A 16,077-nucleotide genomic window follows, 5' to 3' on the forward strand; every position below is an offset into this window, starting at 1 on the left:
TCTGGGATTTACTGGGGATGGAGACTCTCGACACTTAAACCAGAAGGGGACACATTCCGGGAGATCTGTCTCCCATTCATAACACTTCTATCACAAGAATTGATTGAGCATACTCGCCCTAGATATCTCAAACTACTACGCTTGCCGGTGCCACCCCCACATTCCTGCTGAGACTAACTTTGTGAAAGCTATAGACTGCAATCCTAGTGTATAATATTAGCTTGACTGGCACCTGAGGTGGGAGGGTGAGGGTGGGGGGTTGAAGGGGAGTTTCATGTTATAAGTTGCAGAATAGCTGAAAATGGCTAAATGTTAACGCCTTTTCAGCAGATGACTACTTTATTTTCATGCTTACCTTGCAACAATAAAAACAAATTTAAACATAAACGTTTCCTTTAAAGCTATGCACTACCTGAGGGTTAACCTACCAGCTACCTATCGGAGTGGGTCCCTGCCAACATCCCTTAGCTCCCGATGGACATGAAACTTGAAATGTAGAGGTTCAGTAACCAGTACATTTCATGGTTAGGTCAGAAAGCGGCAATCAAAATGACCTTGGTTCCTAGACTCCTGTGCTCCTTCCAGGCTTTACCCTTAAACATACTACGCTCCACAACAGAGAACTTGACCCACTCCTTTATGAACTTTGTCTGGCAGTGTAAGACTAACAAACTATCCAAAAAACACTTTGGTGGCTCCTTGAGAGGAGGTTGGGACTGGGCTTCCCACATGTTTTTCACTAATATACAGTCGCTCAACTGTGAATAATAGGGAAATGGTCTAAACTGGAATCCTGCAAACACTGACTCCATATTGACAGGGCTATGGGGCATGCATTATAGGATGCAATTTGAATGCACCGCAAGCATAGGCCTAAAAACGCATACTGTAGTCAAATCACTGGTACACTGCTGAATGCATAGGACACAGTGGTAGCACCGAAACACCATAACCTTCCCATCCACCTTTGGCCCCCATACTGGCAATCCATACGTCACACCAGCACAAGGGATGAGCCCTCACCTAAACCGAAAGGATGGGGACTGTAGTATTGTATCAGACATGTTTCTGAAGGGGGAAATTAGATCCTTTTTGGACTGTAAAAAATGTTGATAAAAACAAAAAAAAGTCTTGCGGAGAAAGAATGCTTTTGATACTAACGAATATGACATTGGGTCCTTCACCCACAATTAAAGGCAGCAACCCAACTGCTGACAAAGGGCAACAAATTCCTCATGTCATACTGGGGGACTAAGGGGCGAGTTTCTGCCATGTACAGACATCTAAACACAACTTTAAAGCCCAACCCCTGGTCTTAAATGCACACATGGACAAGAGAACTCCAACACATCATCAGCACACAGAGATGGGAAAAACTGGAAGGATATTTATAAGTATTCATTCATTCATTCATAATTACTTTATTGCGACTATTACAGTCATAAAAGGACATATAAGTTAAAACAGGCAAAAATACATTTTCCATAACAGTGTATGATAAGATCTCGTGGTGACGGCAGCATATATAAGGATACAAGATTTCATTAGTTATTAATAGCAGAAACCATTTTAAATAATAATTCGTTTTAAGAATATAATTTAAGCTAAAAAGTTTAAGAAGATAAATAAACATGTTGTGTAATACATTAACATACTCCAGGGTAATTACAGCAAATTTAGGCGATCGCAGTTAACTAAGTGTCTATTTTCAACAAATGCCTTTGTTTGAGCCACACTGCTTGGAGGAATTTAGAGATTACAACCACATACACTGGATCGATTTCGGATTTTAAAATCCAATAGAATGCCCTGTGGAGTCCCTCAAGGATCCTCGCTAAGTCCCACGCTTTTTAATATCTATGTTGCGGACTTGGCGAGGGTTATTAAATCACATGGGATGCGATTAACTACCTACGCGGATGACACCCAGCTTGTGCTGGCGGTGCATAAGAACGGTCCAGTGGTAGCAGCTAAGTTTCAGGAGGGTTTACTGGATGTACAATCATGGATGCACAGTAACTGCCTGAAACTTAATGCAGAGAAAACCGAAGTTATGACTTTCGGTAAGATCTCCCCCGAATGGTCCCCAACTTGGTGGCCCAGTCAGATGGGCTCCCCCCCGATTCCAGCTGTCAAGGTTAGGAATTTGGGAGTGATCTTTGATAACAGGCTATCTTTTGGTTATCATGTCAACAAGGTGGTCTCTGCTGCATTCTTCGTGCTGAAGAAAATAAAAAAACTCATGCCATACCTACCCGCTTCGGCAGGGAAAACACTGATCACCACCTTAGTGTTTTCGAAGCTGGACTATGGAAACGCCCTCTTCCTTGGCACTCACAAATACATCCTGAACAAACTGCAGTCCGTGCAAAATGTGGCAGCACGGATTCTGCTTAATATTCCTTGGCGACACTCTACTTCAGCAGCCATACGCCATCTACATTGGCTAAGAGTGGAGAGCAGAATTAAATTCAAGGCTCTCTGCATCGCCTACAAGGCCATTCATCAGACTGGACCAAAGTTCTTAAAGGAAGCTTTTCAGGTGTACATACCTGGAAAGAATCTAAGATCAGCAGCAAGCCACCTATTGCATGTTCCCCGAACAAGAACGGCCACATGGGGAGATAGACGCTTCCTGGTAGCGACCCCCATACTGTGGAACACACTCCCCTTGTATATTAAAACAGCACCAACACTCATTGCCTTCCGTAAGGCTCTGAAAACTTGGCTATTTAATCAATAAGTTCCTGTCCTGAATTTTGTGTATCCTAGAGCATCTCATTGCGCCTAGACACCCTAGGGTATTAGTTGCGCATTAAAAATCCCATAAATAAAAATAAATAAATAAATAAATAAATAAATAAATAATCCCTAATGCCCAAGTGTCTACACAATTGCACAACCCATTTAGACCTGGCCTGTTTACATGCCGGGCAGAAGAACAATACATGGATTTCTGTTTCCTCCTTAGCTTGGCATCCAGGGCATAGATGGCAAGTCGCGTCTAACCACTTGTTAAGTTATTGCAAAAAGTGGAAGGGTCCCATATCTGAATTGGAATAACAGCCTCCTTATTGATGTGGGCTGTATTGAGTCTAGGACTTTCTCAAATTGATAGCGTGCCTTAAAGTCCAAAAACCCATGCATCAGACTTGTTGCTCTGGTCGCCAAAATGTAACTAGTCGAGGGGGCGTGGCTTCGAGGGCGAAGATGGCGGACGCGGCTCTGTAGAGCTCCCGCCGGCCCGATCTTTATCCGCTGATTTATCCTGGCCCTACCTCCTCTTCCCCCATCTCTGCTAGAGCAGGAGTTTGCTGGAGTCCGGAGGATCCCAGTGGTATGCTTCTTTGAGCTCCAGACGCCCGCTGGCGCGACCATCGAGGGCCGTCCATTCTGGGCCTACTTGCCGCGTGGCGAGCCGGGGCCTCGATTTCTCGCCTGCCCGCTGGGGCGCCCTGAGGCCGGCTGGGCGTCATCCATCTTAGCCCGCGCCGTCGGGGCGGGGTCACTGGAGCCGAGGACAGGGGCTCGTGACCGTGCCCTGTGGAGTGGGGCCCCGGCACATCGGTGGCGTGGGCCAGAAGTGTATCCTGATCAACCCGCCCTGACTCTCTCGTAGGGCTGCGGCGTGTCCAGAGACGGAGGATCCAGCGTTGGGCCCTCGCCTGGTGGTCCCGGCGCCTCGGTGGAGGGGGGGCCCCCCCACTCCAGGGTCTGCACTATCTCCCGACGACGTGGGGCGACCTACACCTGTATTTATCCCACCTGCTGCTTGCTTCTGTGAGGTGACCCATAGCGGGTATTTTCCACCGGACTGCCCCACCGGCGGCCATGACGAGAGGCAGAGGCGGCCTCAACGCGGCCACAACGGGACCCATCGACAAGTTCACCGGCCCAGGGAATGGTGCTGGGGCGGCCGGGGGGAGTCAGACGGCGGGCCCGGACAATGCAACGCTGCTCACGGCCATCACGCAATCCTGTGACATGTTGGATGCGAAGATCGGCGCGGTGGGCGCCGACGTGATGTTGCTGCGCCAAGACCTCCGCAATGCGGTAGCTCGCATCACAGAGACAGAAACCAGGGTCACGACGGTGGAGGGCGATGTCGATGCCCTGAAGAAGAGGGTCGCCGATCTGGAGCAGACGCAGCGGGGCCTAGCGCTCCGGGTGGAGGACGCCGAAGGGCGGGCACGGCGAAATAATCTACGCTTTGTGGGCTTTCCGGAGGGATGCGAGAAGGGGCCTATGGACGTATTCCTTTCCCGGTGGCTGGAGAGCTGGCTGCCCCCAGACGTCCTGTCAAGCTGTTTTGTGGTGGAACGAGCCCACCGGGCCCTGACACAGAAGCCTCCGGCTGGGGAGCGGCCTCGCCCGATCATAGCCCGGATCCTGAATTACCACGATAGAGATGTCATCCTCCGGGAGGCGAGGCTCAAGGACACCCTGCTGTTCGATAATTGCAAAATTATGATCTTCCCGGACTATACAAAGTTGGTTCAACAGCAGCGGCACTCCTTTCTGGCGGCCAAGGCCAGGCTCCGGGGCCTAAAACTCCAATACTCATTGCTGTACCCGGCCCGCCTCCGTGTCATCTATAACTCGAGGACCCACTTCTTCGACACCCCGGAGGCTGTCTTTGCCTGGACTGACGAGGCGGTCCGGCTTCGCCCACATGTTCAGCCGGGGCTCCACTCCGGCTCGTCCCGCAGTTCATCTCAGGAGCGGGGCGATCAGCGGGCCAAGGGGAAGCGGCACCGCAAGTCCCGATCGAGGCGGAGATCCCTGTCTCGGGACCCTCTTTTGGGGGACACACAGCCAGAGACGGATCATTCTGGCGGGGGGTCGTGACTCCTGTCTGCTGACCCTTGACTTCTACATCTCTGTTGGGGCCACCTGCTGCGACGGCGGATTGCTGCACGACGGTCCGGACCGGGTCTGGTGCAGTATTACTTGGCCTTTACAGGCCTAGCTGGGACTCCTGTGGACAAATGCACTACATCTTGCGATGTTATTGCTGATGCTTATTGATGGGGGGGAGGGTGGGGCATGTTTTGTGGGCTGCCTCCTCCTGTTGGGGTTGGAGAGGGGTTTTTTTTGGGTGAGTGCTCGGTTGGTACTAAGGGGTTAAGTGGGATCCATTGGCATGCCTAACTTTTGGTGCTCTGTTTTGTGCCTGAACTACCGTATGCCGCGACAGGTACTTCATTGTTTCGTGAGGTATTGGGGTGGGGGGTCTGGGATGGTTTGGTGGCGTGTTGGGGGGGTTGGCATTGTGGGGGGTATGGGTTTTGGGGTACTGTTCGTTGGGGTGCACGTGATCTTTCTGACCTATGCTACTGTGGGGTTTGGGGCCAGGGCCGGGGGCCGGGGAGTGTGGGGTTGGATGTGTCGTGATGATGGCTGACGTCCCTCGCTTGGCGCCTACTGGCGCCTCCATGCATATTCTTAGCTGGAATGTCCGGGGTCTTTTGGATAAGATAAAACGGGGGGCGGTACTACGCTGGGCCAAAAGGGATCTTGCAGATGTGCTCATGCTCCAAGAAACACACATGCTAGGTACGAAGGCCCTCAGTCTCCAGCGCTTTGGCTTCCACCAGGTGTTCCATGCCGGGTTTGCCAGGGGTTCCAGGGGGGTGGCCATTCTCATCCATAGACGCCTGGCATACACACACGAGCGTCAATGGCTTGACCCTCAGGGGCGCTTTGTGTTTATCCAAGGGAGAATTGGTGCGGAGCCAGTGGTGTTTGGGTGTGTGTATGCTCCCCCCCCCCCCCTGCAATGGGCCTTGGCCGAGCGGTTATTTGCTTTATGGGCTGAACTCCCTGATTCCTTGGCGGTGATTGGCGGCGATTGGAACGATGTTGTGAATGTGGCGGTAGACCGGCAGCGGAGGCTTGGGGTGGCACCTGTCCCCCCTCCTACGCGGCTGGGCGCTATGTTGGATGTGCTGGGGTGGGCAGATGTATGGAGGCATCTACATGCAGAGCGCCGCGAGTACACATACGTCTCAGCGGTTCATGGCTCCCTTTCGCGCCTGGACTATGTCTTCGTCCCGAGGGCTTACCTCGCCAGAGTGAAGGGGGCGGCAATACGGCCTCGCGGGCTCTCCGACCATTCCCCGGTGGCGGTCCAGATAGACCGACATAGACCGCGCCAGCCTTTCCGATGGCGGATGTCCACGTGGCATCTGCAGCGACCTGACTATTCCCAGCATCTTCGTGGCGCTATTGCCCAGTACTGGCAGGATAATCTCGATGTGGGGGTGGACGCGGTGACTGTCTGGGAAGCCATGAAACCCACACTGCGAGGTATTGATCTGGCTTGGTGCGCGTCGGCTCGCCGGGCACGGTTGGAGGGCATAGCCGCGGCGGCGGAGCGGGTGGAGGAACTAGAGGCTCGCCACAGAGATGCGGCGGATGACATCACCCTGCGACAGCTCCTGCAGGCGCAGCAAACACACTCTTCGGTCTTGTTGAATGAAGCCCGTCAGGCATGGCTGGCCACCCGTAGCCGGGTATATCAGTGGGGCGACAAATCATGCACGATGCTCCATCGGCTCTGTCAACAAACGCTGCAGCCCCTTACACTCCCAGGCCTCGTGGACGCTGCGGGTGAGGCTATTACAGACCCGGCCACCCTTGCCGCGAGCTTTGCGCACTATTATAGGTGTCAATATGCCTCCCGGGAAACTCTCGCCCCCGCTGCCATCGCAGAATATCTTACATCGGTCCCCCCAGCTGCTGTGTCTGATGAGGTGCGTGACGCTCTCGATCTCCCCCTGACAGCTGAGGAACTCGGGGACGCACTGGGTCAGTTGAATGTGGGCAAAGCACCTGGACCAAGCGGCTTCCCCAGTGAATTCTATAGAAAATTCCATCTGCAGCTCGGGCCACATTACCGGCGCGCATTGGAGATGGCGCGTGGGCAGGGCCGCCTCCCACCGGACTGGCGGCATGCCGAGATCGTTGTGTTCCAGAAGACGGGAAGACCCCCGGACCGTCATGACTCCTACCGACCTATCTCCCTTATTAACTTCGAGGCCAAGCTTTTGGCCAAAGCACTCGCGAATCGCCTGCTTCCCCACATCACTGCCCTTGTTCATCCTGATCAGGCTGGCTTTATGCCACGCCGGGCGACGCGGCACAACATACGGAGGGCGCAGGCGGCGATTGATGCTATCGGTGCTTCAGAGTATCAGGCGGCGTTGCTGCTGGCCGACATTGACAGCGCCTTTGATTCAGTCAGATGGACCTTCCTCTTCACCCTTCTGCCGCTGCTGAACCTCGGCCCGGTCTTCATCTCATACGTTCGCTTGCTCTACACAGAGGTTACTGCCTCGGTGCGGATCTCGGGGGCGGCCTCGGCACGATTCCCGGTGATCCGGGGCACACGTCAGGGGTGTCCACTTTCCCCCTATCTCTTTGCGCTGGCCATGGAGCCGCTGGCTGCCAGGGTCCGCGCTGATGCGCTGTATCAGGGCTTCGTCTGGAGCGTGGACCACACGGACCGCATCGCCTTGTATGCGGACGATGTGCTATTCTTTATGACCGACCTTCAAAATACGGGCCCCCGGGTTCTGGTGTTGATGCAGGGCTTTGGTCAAGCGTCGGGACTCTTTCTTAACCCGCGCAAGTCGACTCTTTGGGTGCTGGGCGGTGGCGCGGTGGACCTTCCATGGGCTGCGTCCCTTCGGATAGCAGTGGAGGGAGTGAAATACCTGGGAGTTTTCCTCTCTGCCTCGCCCACGGAGGCGTGGGGCCGGAACATTCAGCCGGTCTGGGACCGGGTCCAGCTGGACATCAAAACGTGGACACGTATGCCTCTTAACATTTACGGTCGGTCGGCCATTTTCAAAATGGTGGCCTTACTCCGTCTCCTTTACCAGCTGCAGAATCATCCCTACCCAATTGACCCGCAGTGGTTTCGCAGTGTTGATTCAGTGTTGGGCAGGTTCTTGTGGGCTGGAGGTGCCTCCAGAGTGGCGCTCCGTACGTGCTTCCTCTCTACTTACTGCGGCGGCTTGGCTACCGCGGATATGCTGTCCTACTATCAGGCCTCCCATCTCCTGGTGCTCAATGAGTGGTGGTATGGGGACCGCTGTGACCCGGCCTATGCCCTGGAGCACTATCTGATGGGCGACGCTTCCCTTCACACACTGCTGTATTCGGCCAGGAGGAGACGGTTGCTCCCGCGTGTTACCCAGGTAGTGTTTGCTGTTTGGCGGAGGGCCCTGCACCGCATGGGGTGGTGGGGTAAACTTACGGCGGAGACTCCGCTGTGGCGTAATGGCCTGCTGCCGGCGCTGGCGTCGCTGCAGGGCTTCGACGGCTGGGACGCAATAGGGGTTTCGTCCTTGGGGCATGTCCTCTCCGGCACCACTCTTAAATCCTTTCAGGAACTCAGCACTGAGTTCAACATGCCCAGGTCCCAGTTCTTTCGCTACCTCCAATTTCGCCACGCTCTTACTCCTAGCCTGGTAGGGCTGGAACAGCTCCCAGACTTCAGTCCCATAGAGGCAAAGCTGTTCATGGGTGACTTGGGTGACAAAAAAGTCTCCCAGATCTACCGCTCCTTGGTCACGCACTGCTCCCCCTCGCTCTCGACACTGAAGGCCTTATGGGAGGCCGATGTCGGCCCCTTGGACGAAGACGACTGGGGCGAGGCCCTTGAATCCCCCCGGGGGACTGCCATTGCAGTCCGCCTCCGCTTTATTCAATTCAAATATCTGCATCGAGCCTATTTCACGAGGGAGCGTCTGTGGCGGGCGGGCCTGATTGCAACCCCGGAATGCCTGAAGTGTGGTTCGGAGAGGGGGACCCTACTTCATACTGTGTGGTCTTGTGAGCGGTTGACTCGGTTTTGGGCCGGGGTATGGGATTGCCTGTCTGAGGTGCTGGGGTGGGATCTGCCCCGTACGCCTAGGTTGGGCCTACTGCACGTCTTAGAAAATATTGGGGGCAACATCTACAAGCGCCACCTATTGCTGTTGGGGCTGGTGGTGGCAAAGAGGGACCTGGCGCAGGCCTGGAAGAGCGAGCGAGCCCCTCCCCTCAGTGCCTGGAAGGCGGGCCTGGACTTCATCATGGGACTGGAACAGCCAGTTTTCGAGGCTCGGGGATGTCCCCGCAAACATTTCAAAATATGGAAACGGTGGGCGGACTATAGGGGCTTGCCCCTCGACCCTCCTATGGACATGGACGATGCACTACCTCAAGATGTGGACCCTGCACCCTAGGCCGTTGGCCGGCTCCGCCTATGTACATCTTCTCTTATGGTTGACTTACGATCACGTGCACAGGGTTAGGGTGGGATAAGGGGTTGGCAGTAGATGGGTTTGGGGGGAGTTTTTTGGGGTAGGTGGGTGGGAGTGTTTCCTTTGTTTCTTCTTTTTGAAAATTCGCTATATACGTGGGGTTCGATGCTATGCCATTAATGTGCCTTTTCATACTCACTGTTGACAGTCTCCTCCTGATTGTGGAGGGCTGTGCTTGCACTTGATTGAACCTCTAATAAAAATGGTTTTAAAAAAAAATTTAACTAGTCAAATTAAAATCTCTTAATTCTTTAGCTAAGGTTTTTTTGGGTGTGGCAGGGCAGGACTCTTCAGGGGTTACCCATAGGTCCTCCCTACCAGTAGCACGAAAGGAGTCCCTCACAAAAGAAAGCCACGGTATACTACCTACGGCCCCCAATGACGATAGTAGTGCCTTGAGTTCCTCCCTGTAGTGACTCAACTCGGGTGTACTCTATAGCCGTCTCCAATAAAGCAGTGGTCGGCTCGAGATGAAGTCCGCCACTGGGAGGATACCCAGATCCATACTAAGGGGTACCAAGGGAGTATTTGTTGGCAAGGCCATAACGCTTCTAATGAACTTGTTTTCAGTGAGGGTTAATACTTTTGTTGGACTGTGGCCCCAAAGTTCAGACCCATAGAGTGAAGCCGATCGCACTTGTACTTTATATATTTCTAGGGCAGGGCTTATAACCTTAAAAGAGCAATTCGTCTGCACTTTCAATAATCCCCCTATTGCCTGGGTAAGCTTCAGATTGGCCTTTCAATTTGGGTGCCCCACCCCATCTTGTCATTCAGGGTTAGGCCAAATATTCAAAAATATGGACACGCTCCAAGGCGATATCGTCCATTTTTGGGTGCAGGTAGGTAGTCAGTTTGGCATTAAAGACCATATATTTTGTTTTATTTACATTAAACACAAGTTTTCTCCTTTTACAAAACTGGCTGAATTCCTTTAGGACTCGCTGCATCCCCATAGGTGACTTCGAGAGAAGCAGGGTATCATCCGCAAACATTAATGCAGGAAATTTGTGAGATGATATTTTTGGAGAGTCCAGGTCCTTCACAAGGAGTAGATCTTCAATTAAGCCGTTTAATAAGAGTGAAAAGAGGGTTGGCACGAGCACACAGCCCTGCCTCACCCCCTCATCAACAGGAAAGGGCGCAGTCAAATTGGAGTCTTTGTAATATCTTACTCTGGCATACGTACCTTCGTAGAGGCGTTTGAGTTGAAAACAAAGATAAGGTGGTACCCCCATGGCCAGTAGGATGCTCCATAACTGGTCACGGTCGACCGTATCAATCGCAGATTTCAGGTCCACGAAGATAAGATAAAGACGCCCACCTTCCAGAACCACTTGCTTCCAGTATATAAGTATTCCCTATTGGTTACTCAGAGAAAATTAGCTATCAAAATAAAGACAGGCTGGTAACGTGCACCAGACAAACTCCATAAATTGTTCTGACAAACCACAACTAAACTGTGTTGGAGGGGGTGCAGAATGGTAGGGAATCCACTTCATGTTTGGTGAAGTTGCCCAAAGTTACAATACTTCTGGAAATAAGTATTATCCACAATTACAGACATTGGGGGAGTCACAGCGCCAGCTGAGCCCGTGGTGACAGTACTAGACCTACACACACAATGCCAGCAATGAGGTGTTCTGAAAGTATACCACTTACTGCTAATTGAGAGGATACCCATTGCCAAATATTGGAACCAGACAACTCCTCCTGGATAGCACACATGGTGTTGGCATGCATGAGACACAATGGCAACTGAGAACATTATAGGATGCATAGATAAGGACAGGAGCAAACGTATGACAACTTGGCAGCCGGTACTTTTACATATGGTTGATACACAAGGTGCGAGGATATGTCCTCCAAGACTACAACCACAGAATTTATTCAGCTAGATCTCGAGAGGACTCCTCCTCATACCCGATGAAGTAAGTTGCCGGGCTTTGTAAAACTATGATACTGTAGACCCTTAGTATTCTTAATATGTAATCCTACTTGGGCAACTGGAAAATGATTGATGTATACTGGGGAGGGGGGTTGTCACATTAAGATAGGAATGTTTTTCTTTTTTCGTTTGTCTGTTTGTTTGTAAGTACTCAATGGAAAATTGTACTTTACTGTCAGGAAATTAATAAATTACAGTTGGAAAAAATTAAGAAAAATGCATGCAATGAGAAAGCTTTAAAAAAAGCCCACTGTGAAGTAGTTACATTACCTACTGATAAAAGCAACATGAAAAAAAGAAGAGTACAATCTTGCGCAATTTAAAAATAGTAGAACTAGAGCAATTAAAAAGGACCAATTGGATATAGGCCACAGTCGTTGTACAAAGTTATGCTGAAAATAACTCCTATTGAAACAGGAGAGTGGCCATTCATAATAATGTTGTGAGTACTAGTGAGCACCCAAAGTCAATTCAATAACAAAAGCACACCTAGCATGAAGGATCGGTAAGCCTAAACGAAAAAGAAAAATAACTGTACCTTGTACTCCCAAAGATTCTGGGGAGGTTTAACTCCAAGTGTTTTGACACGTTCCAACTCCATTAGGATGGCTTTTCGGTGACTGTTGTTGTCAATACTATATGGCACCTTCAAAAACTCTTCCTCTGCTAAAGTTAAAAGAAGTCTAAAAACACAAAATATATTAGTTACACTACAATAACTAATTGCTTTCCACAGATCTCAGAAAATCAATTTCCAATCCAATGTTTATAGCGGCATTATGGCATTTTGACTTCTTTATCATGTTACTGATGTAAAAAAGGGGTGCTTATAAGAAACCCTGGGTAAAGGAAATTGTCAAACTCCATGTGAGCAAAGAAATTCTGATCCACCACTGACAGTCAGTGAAACATATCCAGCTTTTCATAGGCAGCCATGAGATGGATAAGATGTGCTTGTTAACTGCAAGACACTTACCCCTATGGGCTCTTACATATAACTTATTTGTTGAGGCTAAACTACTTGTGGTAGGACCAAAATGTATTTTTAAAAAGCAGTTAAACAGCTATCCTAAAACTATTAATGGTTACATGTGCCTATTTGTCATCTGATGGGGAGATATTTTCAGTGTTTGGAATACAAAAGCTCAACCTACAGTGTGCTATCTCAAAGGAATGCTTTAACGGAGGACCTCTAGAGAGTAGGACTGTGGTGTAAAGCTCTACTCATGCCATCAGATCATTTTGACTTAAGACTTTATTTATGAAACAGCTTTGCCTTCTATTTTCTGTTTTACGGACTTGTCTCGCCACTGGGGCCCCTATGGGGTACCAGGGTGCCATATAAATTTATGAATCAATGAATTCTTAAACTCTTAATCTCTTCAGGATATTGTGAGTATCATACAATTTCATAACATACATCAATATATTATAACTCTGTGGAGAGCTCCTTATGCTGACAGTATCTCCTTTTGAGAGCCTAAAGATAATCACATGCTATGTGAAATTCAAATCTGTCTTATTTACCCTTGTTTAAATATAATCATAGTCACATGCACACCCCTCTATGCTCCGATCATAATTTGAAAAGAAAGAGTTGTCAAAGGATGTCAGAACCACAAAGAAGCATCTCGATCTTGGAGGAAATAACTGACTGTTCTGGAGCATTCAGTTTTTGATTTGCTTAGTAAGCCAAAATTTATTCACAATCAGTCAGTTCATTAGAAAGACACATGCAACATGTTGGCAAGGGATAGAATGAATACACCGTGGTCATAAAATACAAAGCAGGAGGCAAGAAAAATAATTCAAATATTCAATGTAAATCAGTGTAAAAAGAAATGCAAATTCTTCATATTTATTTCTCCATATGAAAATGTTTTAAGTGTACTCAACAGCCAAATATTTCGACTTGAGTGCATGTTATAGCCTGTTAACACTAAAATACAACTAAAATCAAGATCATTTTTAACAAGTGCAATATTCACGTTGCCCCGGGTCAACTTAATCAGTGTGTATGAAACATATCCATTGTTTAATTTGGTGCATTCTTTCAATGCATTTTGTATGCCCATAATTTAAAAATGAATACGCGATTTAAACACAGAAACTAGCAGATCGCTGTGGGTGGAATGAATATTATTGTACCTTTTTAAATCCATATTAAATTCAGTTAGTGAAGGCATGATCCGACCAAAATTGGGGAGACTTGGTTTAGATGTATGAGTAAGTGAGGAGCGGATGTAACCGCCTTAGCAAGAGTGTACCATATGTTAGGCATTGTTGTTGTTCCACTCATCACATATTCCTGGTCATAGGGATGTGGGTGATCATCCACCCAGATGTTTATGTCACCCCGGAGGACAAAGCACTTGGACATCACCATTGTAAGAAATTCAGCTGAATTTGTTAACTGATGTGTGGAAGACCACTACCTAGATGAAAAAGGAGGCAGGGATGCATTTCAAATGGCTCAGCTGAAGTAAATTGACACTTTGCACTCAAGAATCAATGCCAGTAGAAAATCTTTCACAAGCATTTATTAAAAGAAAAGGAAATCGAGACATTGTTATCCAATAGGCTGCTATTTAAAGTATATGCAAAAATAACAGTTCGGGCTGGACTGTTCCCATGACGCACAGGGTCAAGGCTGATTTGCATATGGCCATGTCTGAACTGGGGTGGTGTGGAGAACAAAAAAACGATGGATTTAGGCCCAGATCTCTGTACTGGGGTGAATGTATGACATTTTTCTGCATTCTGTCCATCAACTGTTGCTTTTGCTATTTAAAGTATAGGTAAAGAAAATTGGCACGTGTATTGAAGAGCCTCACAGATCCCCTGTATCCCATCATGCCCCACAGGTGACAATTAGGTCAGGTCATCTAAAGAATGTGTTAAGAGCTGTAACCATTTCTGTCTGGGGAGAAGGGAGGGTTGCTTATGACTTTGATGAGGATTCCCCTGGAAGAGAACTAAGATTACAGGTAATCAATTTCTCCTTCTCTACCAGGAGATCCTCATCAATAGTCCTAAGCATTGAATATAAGAGCAAGCCCACAAGAAGCGGACATGAAATAACAACAGCTCCAACAACTACCTGAACAGATTCGACAAAGAAGCCTGCCCAACTTGAGTATCGGCTTAAAAATCTAAATATAGACAACAGTGACTAGAGAAAGTATGTACAGATCTCCATGTAGCGACTTTGCATAGCTCAGAAATAGGGACAGTTAATAAAAGGGCTGCAGTAGCATCCTTTCCTCTAGTGCTTTGGGTCTGTAGGCCTCCTAGGTAATGTTTTAGATGCTTAACAAATGTGGTGCTTTATAACTCCTTGGTAATGACTTCTTGTCTAGCTGATATGAGCAAAATACACTAGAAACTATCCACCTAGAGACAGTCCGTTTTGGTTATACCAGACCTGTTGTCACTGGGCCATAATTAATGAAGAGGTGATCTGACCCTGAATGTCTTTGGTTTATCTAGGTAAAACTCCAGAACACTTTTCACATCAAGAGAGTGTAAAGCCCTTTCAGCTGGACTAGATGGAATAGGGAAAAAAGTCTGCAATGAGATGTGTTTTATAATGGTGAAGTCTGATACTACCCAAGGAAGGAAGGTGGAATAAGGTCTCATTAAGACTCCATTGTAATGAAAAACTGTGTACTGCTCTCCAGGGAATAATACCTGAATATCACTAACCCTGCATGTATAAGGGATGGCCACCAGAAAAGCAACTTTCCATGATAGATGCTGCAAAGAGGCTTTATGGATAGGTTCAAAGGGGGACCCGATAATTCGGAAAGGACAACATTAAGGTCCCAAGGAGGAGAGGGTGATCTAAATGAAGGAAACACTTTCTTAAGCCCTTCTAAGAAGTCTCTGATTACTGCAATTTTAAAGAAAGATGTCTGTGATGGAGATTTCCTATAGGCATTAATAGCCACAAGCTGCACGCACCATAATAGAAGAAATTCCTAAGCCAGATTTAGTTACATGAAGACAATATGGTATAACCACATCTTCTTGACACAAAATTGAGTTTGTTTTGAATGCACCATAAATTAAATCTTTTCCACTTAAAGGCATATGATTTTCTAGTGGACTCTTAAAATGTTGCTGTTTTCTTGAGAAAGACTGAAATGCACATTTTGGAGGATTTCAGGAGTTGTACTGTATAATTAGGCTATGGGGTTTTAGGTTTAAACCTATAATAACTGATAAAACCCCACTGAAAGAAAAATAGCCCTCACCGGTGAAAACATATAAACACTGAAAAAACACCTGCACAACCACAAACTAAATGCCAATCAAAGAATGGAAAAAGAGAGTGAAAGAGTCATTTTTTTCTTCCTGAAGAGGTCAATACAATTTAACTGTGTTATACAAGCTAGCAGTAAGAAAGACTGGCCAACATTATTATAGAGTTTTGCTCTTTAGGGATGCCACTAAAATATTGCTTCTTCTTCCTTTTACTTTTTCCAGTTTTGTGGCCTTTGGTCTAAAGATACAGGGTTTAGTTTCATATTTTAGGTGTAGTTTAATTATTTTATAAACTGAAGAGAATCAGGAAATATCAAACTCATATTTGATATTTTGGCTGCATTTGATTCTTTCACTGATAGGTGAAATGGCTGGTTTCATAAAAATCTTTCCTAATATGTGTCATCACATTTAGCCACAGAGAATGGGTATAAACCCTTAATACATCAGACCATAGTTTCTAATGGGTCAGTATTGATAGTAGGTGAAATGCCAACACCTCAGGCTTTAAACATTCAAAGCAAGGTATAGTGACAAGTATATATATAT

The 16,077-nt window shown here is 48.0% G+C and overlaps 1 protein-coding gene across 2 annotated transcripts in view; it reads right to left on the reverse strand.

Annotated features, from left to right (window-relative positions):
* BFAR (bifunctional apoptosis regulator) overlaps positions 1-16,077 on the reverse strand; it is a 357,188-nt gene that overhangs the window by 177,161 nt on the left and 163,950 nt on the right. For both annotated transcript variants that reach the window (XM_086941352.1, XM_086941351.1), the window contains exon 6: positions 11,801-11,945. In XM_086941352.1, coding sequence (XP_086797478.1) covers positions 11,801-11,945 — 145 coding nt within the window. The remainder of the gene's footprint in view (positions 1-11,800; positions 11,946-16,077) is intronic.

Source organism: Lissotriton vulgaris, chromosome 10 (genome assembly GCF_964263255.1).
Source record: "Lissotriton vulgaris chromosome 10, aLisVul1.2, whole genome shotgun sequence".
Classification (NCBI taxonomy): domain Eukaryota; kingdom Metazoa; phylum Chordata; class Amphibia; order Caudata; family Salamandridae; genus Lissotriton; species Lissotriton vulgaris.